At 37.6% G+C, this 17,028-nt stretch overlaps 1 protein-coding gene across 12 annotated transcripts in view; it reads left to right on the top strand.

The window, feature by feature from the left end:
• The window catches only part of SNRPE (small nuclear ribonucleoprotein polypeptide E), a 141,851-nt gene that overhangs the window by 5,555 nt on the left and 119,268 nt on the right, over positions 1-17,028 (top strand). The window contains exon 5 of one of the 12 annotated variants that reach the window (XM_015069927.3): positions 246-464. The exons of the other annotated variants lie outside the window; for them this stretch is intronic. Coding sequence (XP_014925413.1) covers positions 246-301 — 56 coding nt within the window. The 3' untranslated portion in view covers positions 302-464. Of the gene's footprint in view, positions 1-245; positions 465-17,028 lie in introns of those variants that run through there. 12 annotated transcript variants of the gene reach the window in all.

Below are 17,028 nucleotides of genomic sequence, written 5' to 3'. Positions count from 1 at the left end.
AGGTTTTGTAAAATAATATTTCTCTACATTCATTAGTTTATTGTTGGAAAAGCTCATACACTCTAATATGCAGAGCTTTTCAGTATGTGGATATTTGAAATTTTTCACATACCTTCTCAAGGAAGAAAGCATTTCAAAATTGCTCAAGTGTGATCTGAAATTCTGAGGCTAAAAGGTGTTGGACACTTGTCTGAGTGGCTATTAATAGCTTTTTTTTTTTTTTTTTTTTTAATTTTCTGTTGCAGGTCGGATCATGCTAAAAGGAGATAATATTACCCTGCTCCAAAGTGTCTCCAACTAGAAATGATCAATGAAGTGAGAAATTCTTGAGAAGGCCATGTAGTTTGTTTTTTTAGAGGTCCTTTGTTGGGAGTGTAGTTCTAAAACATTTGTTCCTATTGTTTTGATTACCTTTATGTTATTACCAGATGACAATAAATGCTGTGGGATTGTTTTTATTTAAACATTTACATTGTTTCTTTCTATCCAGTGTTAGAGACCTTTTACACAGTGGCCCCTAAGTTTTCTGAAGGGCGGCAGTTGCCCCTGGGCATTTGTTTTTTATAGGGCCTGGATCTGTAGATTCTTAAGGCAAAGAGTAGGAATTCTTCCTGACAGGTAAGCTTCTGATATTGGGTCATGGAGAAGAGGAGGGTTTGCAGAAATAAAGGTTTTTAAACTAATACATGTCTTCATTATCAGTTCTAGTTCTAGATGCTGGAACACTAGAATTCCTAACCACAGTAGGTTGGAGGTGCTATAATAGTTTCAGTATTTGCTTATTAGCACTCTCCGAGTCACTCTCTGAGGTCTTTGTGAATTCTTGTATTACTAAGATCAGAATGTGAGAAGTATTTGGGTATAAGCAAAGAGTAAAGTGCCCTAAACGTACATTTAAAATGAGATCTGTTGGGGCACCTGGGTGGTTCAGTCGGGTAGGTTTCCGACTTTAGCTCAGGTCATGATCTCGCAGCTCGTGGGTTTCAGCCCTGTGTTGGGCTCCGCGCTGGCAGTGTGGAGCTTGCTTGGGATTCTCTGTCTCTGCCCCACTTGTGCTCTCTTTCTCTCTCAAAATAAATAAACTTAATAAATAAATAAAATGAGCTCTGTTAAGAGTTAACAGGAGGGAGGGGTGCCTGGGTGGCTCAGTTGATTAAGCATCCTACTCTTGGTTTCAGGGCTTTTGCTCAGGCCATGATCTCATGGTTCGTGGCATCAAGCTCCACGTCGGACTCAGTGCTGACAGCATGAGCCTGCTTGAGATCTCTCCCTTTTCTTCCTCAAAATAAATAAATAAACTTAATAAAAAAAAGTTAACAGGAGGGACACTTTGTGAGATTGGTAACCTGAAAAAGACCACAAGCAGTGCTGGTAAGTTGGTAGGCATAATAATAGTATGTTCGTTGGAGCAACACGTATCTCTTCCCCTTCTCTCTAGAGATTTTGGTGCCTCCCTCAGTAATTTCTTAGTTCCCAACTGAATTATGTGGATAGATCTTTCCTCCCCCAGTTTCTCAGGGCGGTTCTAGTTAGGGGCGCCAGGCTGGCTTAGTCGGTAGAACATGTGACTCTAGATCTCAGGGTCATGAGTTCTACCCCCACACTTCAATCCCTATTTAAGTAATAGGGATTACTTAAATAAGTGAAAAATGACCCCAGGGTGGTTCTAGTTAGAATTCTGTTCAGTGATTATTGAGCATCCACTGTTACACGGGCACAAGGTTGAATAAATGCAGTGAAACAGACTGGCAAACAAATAGCTTCAGTGCCACACACTAAGTGCTATTTAAATTGGATCTTGAAAGATGAATAAGGCCTGCCTTAAATTCTTGTAGTGGGCATTATTACAGGTTAGTGAAGAAGGAGCAAGACTAGTTCCTGCTTTTCCAAGTGCCTGTGAGGGAGATGGCGAACTTTGCTTTAAACTGAGCAAAAGAAATCTTTTTGAGATAGAGGAGGTTTGTAGGCAAGTGTAGAAATTTGTCCAGCTTAGAAGTTGGCATTCTAGTTGTTCCTCTTCTATTTGAACCTGTGCCTTTTTGGTCACATTTTGAAGTAAAGGGCTACTTTACTTTAGCTCTTTTAACATAGTTGAGTTTGAAATGCATTGAACCTGCTACAGCGTGCAAAGAAATCCTTGGGCAGCAGAGGGAGTTGCAGCCCTGGGACTGCTTCAGCCTTTCTAGTAAAAGCTTTTTCAGAGCAGAGCAAAGACCTCCCTGCAGCTTTCTTGGCACCAAAATAGCTAGGAAGAAGGATAAAAGCCGGAGCAGTATAATCCCTAAGAAAACCTGCTGGCTGCTTTTCCATTTCCCTGTGTGGCCTTTCTGACCTGGCTGCCCTGTGTAAGCAAAGCTGTGCCTGCTGTGGCTTATTCTGAATGGATCAAGACCTGGAAAGTTCTATTTTTGACAGAGCAAACGATGATAGAAATAAGGTACAGTGAACTCTTACAATTGAGCTCTGTATTTAGAAATCTCTGCTTGCTTTCCTGCCTTACTGGAGCCTGTGGTGTTTGCTTTTTAAGTTGTACTTTTCCACAATCTGTAGATCTTTTTTCCAACCAGAATTTGTATTATAGGAGGCGTTGCTCTCTGCTTCATTAAGGTTATTAAAACATGCTGCTGGGAAGCTGCTCTTGTTGGCAGCCCTTGGTATGTGAGCAATTATTTTTCTGGAATGGCTGTTGGTTTCTGAGGGGGTCTTGCTAACCACCCACTAACTCTCTTGTAACATTCTTGAAGTGGGGGTGGGAGGAAAATAAGGCTCTGAAAAAGTTAAGTGCTGGTGCAGGCCTGGTGTTTTATTAGTCTAAGTAGGTAGGGAGAGAACGCGATAAGAATAGTTTGAAAACCCTAGGATTTTGTATTTGCAGGCACCAGCTATTGTATCAAATTTGTCAGTTTCAAGATGAGAGAGTGGATCTTTGTCTAATCTAGTTTTAGGCATTATTGGCTAGGCAGTGTCATGGACAATTCCTGGGGTAAGCCTAATAGGCACATCGCCTATTAACTGGATGACACAGGAGGTTTTCCTTAATTATTCCTTTTAGAGCTAACCATAATAACCTACTCAGGCCATGCTTTTTGTGAGGAGATGTGTTTGGTAAAACTTTTAAAGTGGGTTAGAACTTAAGTCTATTGTACCTAGAGTTTAATTTTAAGTTATATCCAAAACACTTTTTTAAAAAATTGAATTTAAAAATCCTAGCATAGAGCATGTTTATAATTAAAATGCCAGTAGAATAGAAAGATAGGAAGTAAATAACAAAAGTCCTTCCTTTTCCCATCAGTATTCTCGATACATAACTACTATTAGGAGTTAGGGGTTTATCCTTCTAAACTCTGCAAATATGTACAATTTGGGTTTTTTCTCAATTTGGTATTTGTATTTAAAAACTTTTTTTTTTTTTCTAAGTTTATTTATTTGGGGGGATGGACAGAAAGGGAGAAAGAAAATCCCAAGCAGGTTCTGCTGACAGCATGGTGTCCAACATGGGGCTCAGGTCCCAAGAACTGTGAGATCATGCCCTGAGCTGAAATCAAGAGCCAGACATCCAACTAAAACTGAGCCACCCAGGCGTCACTAAAAGTTTTTTTAATTTTGGTAAAATTGTGCAGCTCAGTAACGTTAAGTACATTACATTGTGCAAACATTCCCTAGAACTTTATCTTGCAAGAGTGAAACTACCCTGTCAACAACTTCCCATCCCTTGGCCCTCCTAGCCCCTGGCAAACATCATTCTTTTCTGTTTCCAGGAGTTTGACTCCTAGATACCTCATATATATGGAGTCATAATAATACTTGTTTTACAACTGACTTATTTCATTTAGCGTAATGTTCTCATGGTTCACCCATGTTACAGAATGTGTCCTAATTTCTTTCTTCTCTTTAAGGCCAAATAATACTGTATGTTTACACACCATGTTCTGTTTATGCGTTGAACTGTCAGTAGACATTTAAGTTACTTTCACCTTTTCGCTATTGTGAATAATACTGTTCTTCAAGGTCCTGTTATCAGTTCTGTTGAGATATACCTAGAAAGTTTTCGAGGAACCATCTTACTATTGCAGTAAACATGGGTGTACAAAGATCTCTTTAAGACCCTGCTTTCAATTTTTTTGAGAGTATGTACCCAAGGTCTTTTTGAGGAATCATCATCATATTGTTTTCCACAGCAGCTACACCGTTTTACATTCTGATCAGTAGGGCACAAGGGCTCCTGTTTCTTTACATCCTTGGCAAACCCTATTTTCTACTTTTGATAGTAAATGTCTTAATGGTTGTGAGGTGATATTGTGGTTTTGATTTGCATTTCCTTAATGGTTAGTGATCATTTCTTCATATGTTTATTGGTCATTTGTATATCTTCAGAGAAATGTCTACTGTTAAGTCCTGGGCCCATTTTTAAACAGATTATTTTTTTGTTGTTGAGCTGAAGGAGTCCTTTACATATTCTGGATATTAACCCCGTATCAGATACACACTTCACAAATATGATAGTTAAGCACTGGACTTCAGCTCAGGTTGTGATCTCACAATCCGTGAGTTTGAGCCCCACCTCAGACTCTGCTGACAGCTCAGAGCCTAGAGCCTGTTTTGGATTCTGTGTCTCCCTCTCTTCCCCTCTCCCTCTCTTCCCCTCACCCTCTCGTGCTCGCTCACTCTCTCAAAAATAAACATTAAAAATAAAAAATATTTTCACCCATTCTGTGGGTTGTCTTCACTCTTTTGTCTTTCGATGCACAGATAATTTTGATGGAATCTAGCTTATTTTTTAAGATTTTGTTGCCTGTGCTTTTGATGTCATAGGTAGTTTTACTTACATATGCATACTCCCTGCAGCTTGACCCTTATCAACAAAACGTGGATATATTTCCATGTTAAACAGCTGTATTCTATTGTATGGGTCTCTTAGGTTAAGTAATCACCTGTATTAGTGGCTATTTTAGGCTGCTTCCAGATTTTTGCTGTTAAAAAGAGTTTCTGTCCATTTACATATTCCTGAGTTGAATTCTTAGAAGTGGAATTATAAGATCAAAGGATATGCATATTAAAAATAATTCTGTAGGTACTTCTAAATTGCCTTCCACAGTACAAATGAGAAAATTGTTTTCTTCATTCTAAACAACCATCAAGCAACAGTTTGAAATTCAAGCAACAGTTTGAATGAAATTCACAGGCTTATTGTGAGATGACTATGAAGTAGTAATTGCCAGCATCCTAAGGATGTCAGAGTAGAACAACGGAAAAAAAACTTGGTCTTTGATGACTTTTGAGCCACTGAATTCATCAGCTCTGGAACTTGCCTAACACCAAACTTGTTATGTGAGAGAATAAATTTCCTGGTTGATTTTCTGTTAGGTAAAACTGAAGCATTGTGAATGAGAACAATGTCAGCACAGGGCCACCTGTATTTGGAAGGGGATCAGTTGTTCAGTGAAGAATTTTTAAATGCCATAGTTGAGTTGGCAATTGAAGTGATGATCTTGGACTATATGCGGGAATACAAATGAAGTGATGTGACTGGTTTTATTCTGTTAAACAGCAGACTTTATTTCCTTCCCTAGTTATGAAAATAATTCCTGAGAAAGATGATCCTGGATCATCATTCCATGTCCGTAGAAACTGCTGTCTCTGGAGTATTAACAGATTAGCCTCATCCCTAGGGCCATGCTGAGTTAGAGATGTTTTGCTGGGCTGGGAAATTGCAGAGGAGACGTGGGGAAAATAAACAAATGAATGCCTCTTCCTGGTGGACTTTGTTGCTAAACCAGAGAGAAGGTAGATAGAGTGAGGAGAGTGTTTTGCCCAAAACAGCCTTTTTTAGATCCTATACTATAAGATACTCAGTTTGGAAGGTGTTTCTCATTTTTCACCAGTGTCCACTTTCTTTGGGTGTTCTTTGCTAAACAGTGAAGGATATAAAAGGGTGTCCTTACCTTGGAGATTTAGGGAAGCAGTGAAATACACTCAAAAAGATCCAAAGATCTTGGGGGTCCACAATCACAACTTTAGAATTACCCAAGCCTCTCAACCTCAGTTTCATGGTGGTGGTGGAATGATTTAATAAGATAATACATATGCCATTTCAGGTCTCAGGAATGCACAAGAACTATTACTTGTCTAGTTCCAAATGATGATACTTTATAGTTTAAAAGATTCATTGAGGAATATGTGTGGATAAGAGGTAAACTCATTCCACATAAACCCAAGATATTAAAATTTGGGGAATTTTTTGTTTCTGCTTTTTCAGTCAAGTTTATGGAGGTATAATTTACAGATACTAAAATCACACGTTAATACCTATATACTTTGATGACATTTGACAAATGTATACAGCCCTGTAACCACCAACAGTCAAAAAGTATTTCCATGATCCAAAATGTTGCCTGGGCCCCTTCATAGTCAATCTACCTCAACTCACCCTAGCTCCTGGTAATTAATGGTCTGATTTCTGACCTTAAAGTTTTGTTTCCCTCAGAATGTCCTACAAATGGAATTTTACAGTGTGTAACCATTTATGTGTGGCTTTTTTCATGGAATATGCTTTTGAGTTTCATTCATGTTTCATGAATCAGTATTCTGTTCCTTTTTATTGCTGAGTAGTATTCCATTGTATGGATATACCACAGTTTGTTTATCTGTAAACTACTTAGTGGAGTTGGGGGTTATTTTCAGTTTTTTGGCACTTCTGCATTGATTCCTATAAAGTTCATGTGTAGGCCCATTTTAAAAATTGGGATGTGGTGCATGGGTGCCTCAGTTGGTAAAGTGTCCCAACTTTGGATCTCACACTTTGTGGGTTCAAGCCCTGCATTGGGCTGTGTGCTGACAGCTCAGAGCCTGGATCCTGTTTCAGATTCTGTGTCTCCCTCTCTGTCTCTGCCCCTCCCCTGCTGTGCTCTCTCTCTCTCAAAAATAAATAAGCATTAAATAACAATAATTGGGTTGTCGTTTTTTTTCTTTGTTGTTGGGAGAGTTCTTTATGTCTTTCTGCATTTTAAAAAAAATCCTTACCAGATAGGTCTTTTGTGAATACTTTTCTCCCAGTCTGTGGCTTGTCTTTCATTTCTGTACAGTGTTTTTAAACAACACAGAATTTTCCTTTTTTTTTTTTTTTTCAATTTTCAAGTTTTCATTTATCAAATTTTTCTTTTATGGTACATACTTTTTGTGTCTAAGAATTCTTTGCCAGGGGTGACTAGGTGGCTCAGTTGAGAGTCCAGTGCTTGATTTCGGCTCAGGTTGTGATCCCAGGGTCATTGCATCTTTTATATAGATGATCATTTTGTCTGCAGAAAATGAAGATGCAAGAAATTTTAAAAATGCAAATAAAAATAGTTTTATTTCTTCCTTTCCAGACGAAGCCTTTTATTTCTTTTTCTTGCCTTATTTCAGTGGCCAGGACCACTCTAATGGAGTGGTGAAAGGAGACATCTTTGTCTTGTTCCTGGTATTAGGGGGATCCTAGGGAAAAAACATACTACTAAGTGTGATATAGTTACAAGGTTTTTGTACATACATACAAGGTTTTGTACAAGTCTAATTTGCTTAGACTTTTTCTCTACTGAGATGATCATACGGTTTTTCTATTGAAGCCTGATAAGGTAAATTGCATTAGTTGATTTTCAGTGACAAACTGACCTTGCATTTCTGAAACAAACACTGTTTAGTCATGGTTTGTTATCTATTTTATATATTGCTAAATTCACTTATTTAATATGGTCATTAGGGATGTTGATCTGTAGCTCTCTTGACAATGTTTTGTCTTTTTTTTTTTAAGGTTATTGATTTTGAGAGAGAGCACATGGGGTGAAACCCCAATGCCGGGCTCCATCTCACAAACTGTAAGATCATGGTGACCTGAGCTGAAATCAAGAGTCAGACACTTAACCGAGTGAGCCGTCCAGATGCCCTTTGTCTGGTTTTAATATCAGTGTAGTAGTTTCATATAAGGAAGTGTTCCTTCATCTTTTATTTTCTGTAAGAGTTTTATAGGATTGATGACCTATTTCCTTTCTTAAATGTTTGGTATGTTTTCACCTGTGAAGCCCTTTGATCTGGAAGGTTTCTATACTTTATCCCCCAGTTTGGAAATTTTTTTTTTGGAAATCTTTATCATATCTGTCTTAAGGAATTTACACACTTACTAAGGGCACTGTATTACACATAAATCCAAGAGAGAAAATACTATGAGGCATATATAAATACTAATGAGCAAGTGACATAAAAAATGCAGAAGGTATGGGGTACTTGGCTGGTTCATTTGGTAGAGCATGCAACTCTTGATCTTAGGGTCATGAGTTCAAGGCCCATGTTGGGGGTAGAGTTTACTTAAAAAAATGCAGAGAATGGTCTGGAGCACAATGTGAAAAAGACATTGTATGATAGAAGTTGGTAATTGTAGCCTTTCAGTGCTTATTTTTAGACCAACCTTATCTCTCAGGATTCCCCTGTAAGAATACTTCTCTTTATTACAGTTAACTTACTATCCCTCAAGTTCACCTATCTCTGTAGCTTGTTGTGGTAGCTTGTGTTGTTTTTACTCCTAATTCAATTACTTAAATAGATCTAGGATTATTCAAGTTATCTACATTTATTGAGTGAGCTTTGGGAGTTCTGTTTTTTTTTTTTTTTAACTATTTTTCCCATTTCATGTAAGCTATCAAATTTATTGGCTTAAAGTTGTACATATTTCCTTATTCTTCTAATGCCTGTAGGATCTGTAGAGATGCCTTCTCTCTCATTCCTAATATTGGTAATTTGTCGCTTCTCTACTTTTTTCCTTAGTCTGGTTAGAAATGTATCATTTATTGAACTTCTCAACCAGCTTTTCATTAATTTTTCTCTAATGTTTTATTATTTTCAATTTCTCCTGTTATTTTCTTCCATCGGCTTGCTTTGAGTTTAGTTTGATCTTTATATAGTTTTTTTTTTTTAACTTTTTTTTACATTTATTTATTTTTGAGAGACAGAGAAAGAGCGTGAACAGGGGAGGGGCAGAGAGAGAGGGAGACACGGAATCCAAAGCAGGCTCCAGGCTCCGAGCTGTCAACACAGAGCCCGATGCGGGGCTGGAACCCACAAACCGCGCGATCATGACCTGAGCCGAAGTCAGACACTTAACCGACTGAGCCACGCAGGCACCCCTGATCTTTATATAGTTTTTAAGGTTGAAGCTTAGATTATTGATTCAAAACATTTCCTGTTTTTTAATGTAAGCATTTTGCCATGTGTTAGAAATTTCAGTAATGTTGCGTTTTGATTTTTGTTAAGCTCAAAATATTTTCAGTATCCTTTTTTAATTGCTCTTTGATACGTGAGTTACTTAGAAGTGTATTAATTTCTGGGACGCCTAGGTGGCTCATTTGGTTGGGCGTCCAACTTCAGCTCAGGTCATGATCTCATGTTTCATGAGTCTGAACCCCACATCAGGCTCTGTGCTGACAGTTCAGAGCCCTGCTTCAGATTCTGTGTCTCCCTCTCTTTCTCTGCCAATCCCCCCACTCACACTCTGTCTCTTTCTCTCAGAAATAAATAAAAACGGGCTCAGTCAGTTGAGTGTCCGATTTCAGCTCAGGTCATGATCTCAGGGTTCGTGAGTTTGAGCCCCATGTCTGGGTTTGTGCTGAAAGCTCAGAGCCTGGAGCGTGCTTCAGATTCTGTGTTTCCCTCTCTGTGCCCCTCCCCTGCTTGCGCTCTTTCTCTCAAAAATAAATAAAACATTTAAAAAAAATTTTAAAACATTAAAACAAATTTTAAAAATAGAAGTGTGTTAATTTCCAAATACTTGGGGATTGTCCACGTGTCCCCTAGGTTCAGATAATTTATATGATTTCAGTTATTTTCAACTTGTTAGGTTTCTTTGATAGCCCACAACATGATCTATCTTGGTGACTATTCCACATCCACTTAAAGAATGTGTGTATTGCTGGGGTGCTTGGCTGGCTCACTTGGTAGAGCATGCAACTCTTGATCTCAGGGTCAAGAGTTTAAGCCCCTTGTTGAGTGTGGAGCTTACTTAAAAAAAAAAAAAAAGAATGTATTGCTGTTGTTGGGGAAAATATTCTATAAATTATCAGGTCAGATTTGTTAGTGTTGTTCAAGTCTTTTATGTCATTATTATTTGTCTACTCATTCTCCATTACTGAGCAAAGTAGGTTTATTATAGATATCATATAGTTGAGGTCCAATATGACAATCTCTGCTTTTTAATTTGGGTGTTTAAATCACTTACCTTTATAGCAATTATTCGTATGGTTTGTTTAAATCTGCCATCTGGTGGGAGGCAATTCTTCATAAGTCTCTTGCATTTCTGTATGTCTTACAAGCAAGGTACTGACTGTCCTTTGTTTCTGACTAGCTTTACACAGATGTTTATTTAGCAAACTACCTTGGAAGATAGATAATATCCCCCTTTAGAATAAAGAAAATAAAAAAGTTTACTTCCTCAGATACCCGGCTTTTCTGCAATAACACAACCCATTACTTATATCAGTGTCATGTATATGATTCCCTATTGATTACAATATACATCTTTAATTTCTTATAGATTATCATCAGAACTATCTTATTGCTTCATGTATGGCATAAGAACCTTATACCTCCAGTTGCTCCCTCTTTTGTGCTCTTTTTGTCACACTTTTAGATGTGTTATAAATCTTATAGCACATTATTAATGTCAGTTATCAAGACTCATTCTGTGACTATCGAGAAGTCCCATCTTTTTTAGGAATTTTTAAAAACATAATGTAAACTTGAATTGGAAATAATTTTCCAGGTTATTCTTTCTGAAAGAGGTGTGAGCTTTGTACTGAACAAATCTTTTCTTGGCTTTTACTTGATATCTTTCCATACATAACCTTCCTATGTCCTCTTAGAGGAAACCTGAGTGCTGATTCCATTTCTGTATAGACTGCCTTTTAAAGTTGGCGAGGGTTTCGTGTCAGGGAATTAGCAGGAAAGGCTGGAGGAAAGGTCAATAAGGGCATTTCCTTTTCCCCTCTTATTGTTAATTTCCTTCAGACAGCTAAAGAAGAAGAAATACTTTCTGCTACAGTCTTTATACCTTGCTTCAACTCTAGAGTGTTCCTTTTTTCCAGATTCTATTGTTAAAAACAGTTTCTTATGACATTTGGGGGTTCTAAAATATCACCCATAATCTTGCTTCCTATAATAGCCATTTCCTGCTGTCCTTTACTTTAGGCTTTGTGCATAATGTTCCATTGATTTAACAAATCATAATTTATGAAGTATTTTCTTATGTAGTTTCATATTTTTCACCTTAATAAGTTATGCCACAGTGAACATTGTTATCTCTTTTGTCTCTCATAAGGATATATTTCCATGAGTGGGCTTCTATATTTTGAAACTATCCGCATTTTTGTAGTTCTTATTATATGTTGTTAAAGTAAGGAAGAGGAGGACATTTGGAACATAGATACTTTGTGGGGGAAGATCTTACAACTTTGCCTAAAGAAAAGAAGGTGAGTCAAATTGGTTTTAGGTTTGTTGAGAGACTGGCTATGGCAAGGAAATTTTCAAAACTTTGGTTATGGATTTATACTTACTCTTTCTCCAGAGATTAGTGCTTAAGTTTAACCTCTAGATTTTTTAAAAAAATTATTTATTTAAGTAATTTCATTCAACATGGGGCTCAAACTCATGACCCTGAGATCAAGAGTCTCACACTCCCCTGAGTGAGCCAGGCAGGCACCCCCAGATTTTTTTTTTAATTTTTATTGTGGTTTAATACACATAGCATAAAATTTACCATATTAACTATTTTTATTCTATTTTTTATTTGAGAGAGATAGAGAGTGGGCATGCGTGAGCAGGGGAGAGGGTCAAAGGGAGAGAATCCCAAGCAGGCTCCACACTCAGCACTAAGCCTGAATTTGGGCTTGATCCCATGACCCTGGGATCATGACCTGAGCCTAAATGAAAAGTCGATGCTCAACTGACTGAGCCACCCAGGCCCTTTATTTATTTATTTATTTATTTATTTATTTATTTATTTATCTATCTATCTATCTATCTATCTATCTATCTATCTATCTATCTTTTTAATGTTTATTTTTGAGAGAGAGAGTGCAAGCAGGGGAGAGGAGAGAGAGAGAGAGAGACAGAATTCGAAGAGGCTCCACACTGTAGCACAAAGCCCAACATGGGACTTGAACCCATGAACCCCGAGATCATGACCTGAGCCCATCAGACACTCAACCGACTGAGCCATCCAGGCACCCCTCCTTTAATTTTCTTACTAAAAATTTTTTTATTTTTATTTTTTAAAGTAATCTCTACCCTCAGTGTGGGGCTCAAGCTCACCACCCTGAGATCTAGAGTCACATGCTCTACCAACTGAGCCAGCCAGGCGCTCCTAACCATTTTTTTTTTTAAGTGTACAATTTGGTGATATTAAGTACGTTTATAATGTTGTACAGTCATCATCATCTACGTAACTTTTCATCATGTTAAAGTAAAACTATACCCATTGAACAATAATTCATTCCCCCCATCCCCTTCCCATCCCCTTCCCATCCCCCAGCCCCTGGCAATCATAGTTCTACTTTTTGTCTCTGATTTTGACTACGTTAAGTATCTCATATAAGTGGATTCATACTGTATTTGTCTTTTTCTGACTGGCTTATTTCGATTAGGGTAATGTCCTCGAGGTTGATCCATGTTAAAATTTCCTTCCTTTTTGAGGCTGAATATTCCATTGTATGTATTATACCACATTTTGCTTGTTCATTCATCTGTCAATAGGCACTTGGGTGTTTTATCTGTTGTGAATAATGTTCTGAACATGGATGTACAAATATCTCAAGACCCTATTTTCAGTTCTTTTGAGCATATACCCAGAAGTGGAATTACTGAGTTACATGGTAATTCTATTTTTAATTTTTTTAAGTTTATTATTATTTTTTTTTTATTTTTAGTAATGTCTACACCCAATGTAGGTCTCAAATTCACAACCCCAAGATCAAGAGTTGCATGCTCTTCTGACTGAGCCAGTCAGGTGCCCCTCAATTTTTGATTTTTTGAGGAACCACCATACTGTTTTCCACAGCAGCTGTACCATTTTACATTCTTACCAACAGTGTACAAGGGTTTCCACTTTTTCCATGCCTTCACCAACGTCTCTTATCTTGATTTTTTGGTAATTGTTTTTTTTGTTTGTTTGTTTGTTTGTTTTGTTTTAAGTAGGCTTCGTGCCCAGTGCAGAGCCCAACACAGGACTTAAACTCATGACCCTGAGATCAAGACCTGAACCAACATTAACAGTCAAACACTTAACTGACTGAGCCACTTGTTTTGTTTTTAATGTTTGTTTTTGGGAGAGAGAGAGGGAGAGTGTGTGTGTGCATGAGCACAAGCAGGGGAGGGGCAGGAGGTTGGGGGACAGAGGATCCTAAGCAGGCTGTGCACTGACGGCAGAGAGCCCAGTGTGGGGTTTGAACTCCCGAACCATGAGATCATGACCTGAGCTGAACTCAGATGCTTAACTGACTGGACTACCCAGGTGCCCTGTTACTGTGTGTTTTTTGATAGTAGCCATCCTAATTGATGGGAGGTAGTATCTTAAAATGTTGATTTGCATTTCTCTGATAATGATTAGAGACACTCAGCATCTTTTCATGTGCTTATTGGTCATTTGTATGTCTTTAGAAAAATGTCTATTCAAGTCCTTTGCCCATTTTTCAATTACATTGTTTTTTGTTGTTGACTTCCAAAGAGTTCTGTGTATATTCTGAATATTAATCCCTTATCAGATACATGATTTGCAAATATTTTCTCTCATTCTGTGGATTGTCTTCTTACCCTGGATACTGTCTTTCAATGCCTAAAATTTTAAAATTTTCGTGATGTTCACTTTTTTTTCTTTTCTTGCCTGTGCCTTTGGTGTCATATCCAAGATAATATTGCCAAATCCAGTATCATGCAGTTTGAGTCCTATGTTTTCTTTTAAGTGTTTTATAGTTTTAGGTCTTACATTTAAGTCTTCAATCCATCGTGAGTTAGTTTTTCCAACTTCATTCTTTTATGTGAATATCCAGTTTTCCCAGCACCATTTGTTGAAAAGACTGTCCTTTAGGGACTCCTGGGTGGCTCAGTCGGTTAAGCATCAGACTCTTGGTCTCTGATCAGGTCATGATCTCGCAGTTTATGAGACTGAGCTCCATGTAGGGCTCTGTGCTGATAGCGTGGAGCCTGGTTGGGATTCTCTCTCCCTCTCTCGCTCTCTGCCCCTCCCCAGCTCGCATGCTCTCTCTCTCAAAATACATACATACATTAAAAAAAAAAAAGACTGCCCTTTCTCCATTAAAAGGACACCTTCATCAAAAATCATTTGATAATATATGTGAGGGTTTATTTGGCGGCTCTTTATTCTATCTCATTGGTTTATATATCTGTCTTTTTTTTAAATCTTTTTTAATTTTCTTTTTTTTTTTGAGAGAGAGAGAGAGAGATGGAGTGCAAGCATGGGAGGGGCAGAGAGAGAGAGAGAGAGAGAGAGAGAGAATCCAAAGCAGGCTCACAGAGCCTGATGCGGGACTTGAACCCACAGGCTGCAAGATCATGACCTGAGCTGAAGCTGGACGCCCAACTGACTGAGCCACCCAGGTGCCCCTGTATATCTGTCTTTATGCCAGTACCACACTGTTTTGAGCTTTGTGGTAAATTTTGAAATTAGGCAGTGTGAGTCTTCTAGTTTTCTTCTTCCTTTTCTAAGCTGTTTTGGCTATTCAGAGTCCTTCAAGATTTCATATGAATTTTAGAATGGGTTTTTTGTTTGTTTCTGCAAAAAATACCATCAGGTTGTTGACAGGAGTTACATTGAATCTGTAAATCACATTATATAGTATTGACATCTTAACAATCTTAAGTCTTCCAAGCAATGAACATGGGATATGTTTCCATTTATTTATGTCTTAATTTCACTAATCAGGGGGCGCCTGGGTGGCTCAGTCAGTTGAGCGACCGACTTCAGCTCAGGTCATGATCTCACAGTTTGTCAGTTCGAGCCCCGCATCGGGCTGTGTGCTGACAGCTCGGAACCTGAGCCTGCTTCGGATTCTGTGTCCCCCCTCTCTCTGCCCCTCACCCACTCATGCTTTGTCTCTCTGTGTCTCAGAAATAAATAAACATTAAAAAAAATTTTTTTAAATTCTCTAATCAGTTGTAGTTTTCATTGTATAAAAGTATTTCACCTCCTTGTATAGGTTGATTTCTAAGTATTTTATGCTTTTTGATGCTATTGTAAATGCAACCGTTTTTGTAATTTTCTTTCAGATTGTTTATTATTATGTATGAAAATACAACTGATTTTTGTGTGTTTGTATCCTGACTTTGTATCCTGCTACTTTGCTGAATTAGAATATTAGTTGTAAAAGATTTTTTTGTAGACTCTTTAGAGTTTTCTACATGAAATATGCTATCTGTGAACAGAGATAATTTTACTTTTTTCTTTCCAATTTGGATGCCTTTTACACTTTCTTGACTAATTGCTCTGGTTAGAACTGCCAAGTACTATGTAAGTAACATAAAAGTGAAGAAAGTAGATATCTTTGTCTCGTATCTGATCTTAGGAGGAAAAGAGCTTTCAGTCTTTCACTATTGAGTATGATGTTTGCTGTGGGTTGTTTTGTTTTGTTTTTTTAGTATGGCTTTTATTATGTTGAGGTGATTTCCTTCTATTCCTAGTTTGTTGAATGTTTTTATAAGGAAAGGGTGTTGAATTTTGTCAAATGATTTTTCTATATGAGTTGATGTGATCATTTGAATTTTCTTTAAATGTTTGTTTTTGAGAGAGAGTGAGGGAAGGGCAGAGAGAAAGAGGGAGAAACAGAATCTGAAGCAGACTCCAGGCTCTGAGCTATTAGCACAGAGCCTGATGTGGGCCTCGAACTCCTGAACTGCGAGATCATAACCTGAGCCAAAACTGGATGCTTAACTGACTAAGCCACCCAGGCGCCCCTGAGATGATCATTTGGTTGTTTTTTTGTTTTGTTTTTTTTTTACCTTCATATTGTTATGTGGTGTATTATATCGATTGGTTTTTGTATATTAAACCACCCTTGCATTCTAGGAATAAACCCCACTTGGTCATGATGTATAATCCTTTTTAGTATGCTGCTGAATTTTGTTTGCTGGTATTTTATTGAGTATTTTTGCATTGGTATTCATAAGGGATAGTGGTCTATAGTCTCTAGTATCTTTGTGTAGCTTTGGTATCAGAATAATGCTGGCCTTAGAATGAGTTAGGAAATGTTTCCTACCCTTCTAATTTTTTTCTGAAAATGTTTGAGAAGGATTGGTGTTAGTTCTTTAAATATCTGATTGAATTTACCAATGAAACCATTAGGTTCAGGAGTTTTCTTTGTTGGGAGATTTTTTAAATTACTGATTAAGTCTCCTTACCAGTTATAGGTCTATTAAGATTTTCTATTTCTTCATGGTTTAATCTTGGTGGGTTTGTATTTCTAGGAATTTGTACATTTCATTCAGGTTATCCAATTTATTATAGTGGTTCATTTCTGTAGAATCAATAGTAATGTCTCCATTTCTGTTTTTTTGTTTGTTTGTTTTTTTTTAAGTTTATTTATTTTGAGAGAGAGAGTGTGGGAGGGGCAGAGAGAGATGGAGAGAGAGAGTCCCAAGCAGGCTCTGCACCATCAGCACAGAGCCAGTTGTGGGGCTTGAACTCACGAACTGTGAGATCATGACCTGAGCTGAAACCGAGTCAGACACTTAACCGACTGAGCCACCCAGGCGCCCCTCCATTTCTGTTTTTATAATTTGTGTCTTTTCTCTTTTGTTGTTAATCCATATAACTAAAGGTTTATCCATTTTGTTGATCTTTTCAGAGAACTAACTTTTGGTTTTGCTGATTTTCTCATTTTTCTGTACTCTTTTCATTTATCTCTGCTCTAATCTTTATTATTTCCTTCCTTCTGCTAGCTTTGGGTTTAGTTCCTTCTTTTCTTGTTCCTTAATTATAACATTAGATTGTTGATTTGA

Source organism: Acinonyx jubatus, chromosome E4, assembly GCF_027475565.1.
Source record: "Acinonyx jubatus isolate Ajub_Pintada_27869175 chromosome E4, VMU_Ajub_asm_v1.0, whole genome shotgun sequence".
Taxonomy (NCBI): Eukaryota; Metazoa; Chordata; class Mammalia; order Carnivora; family Felidae; genus Acinonyx; species Acinonyx jubatus.
Note: the sequence above shows the minus strand (reverse complement) of the source record. Positions and strands in the feature narration are given on the sequence as shown.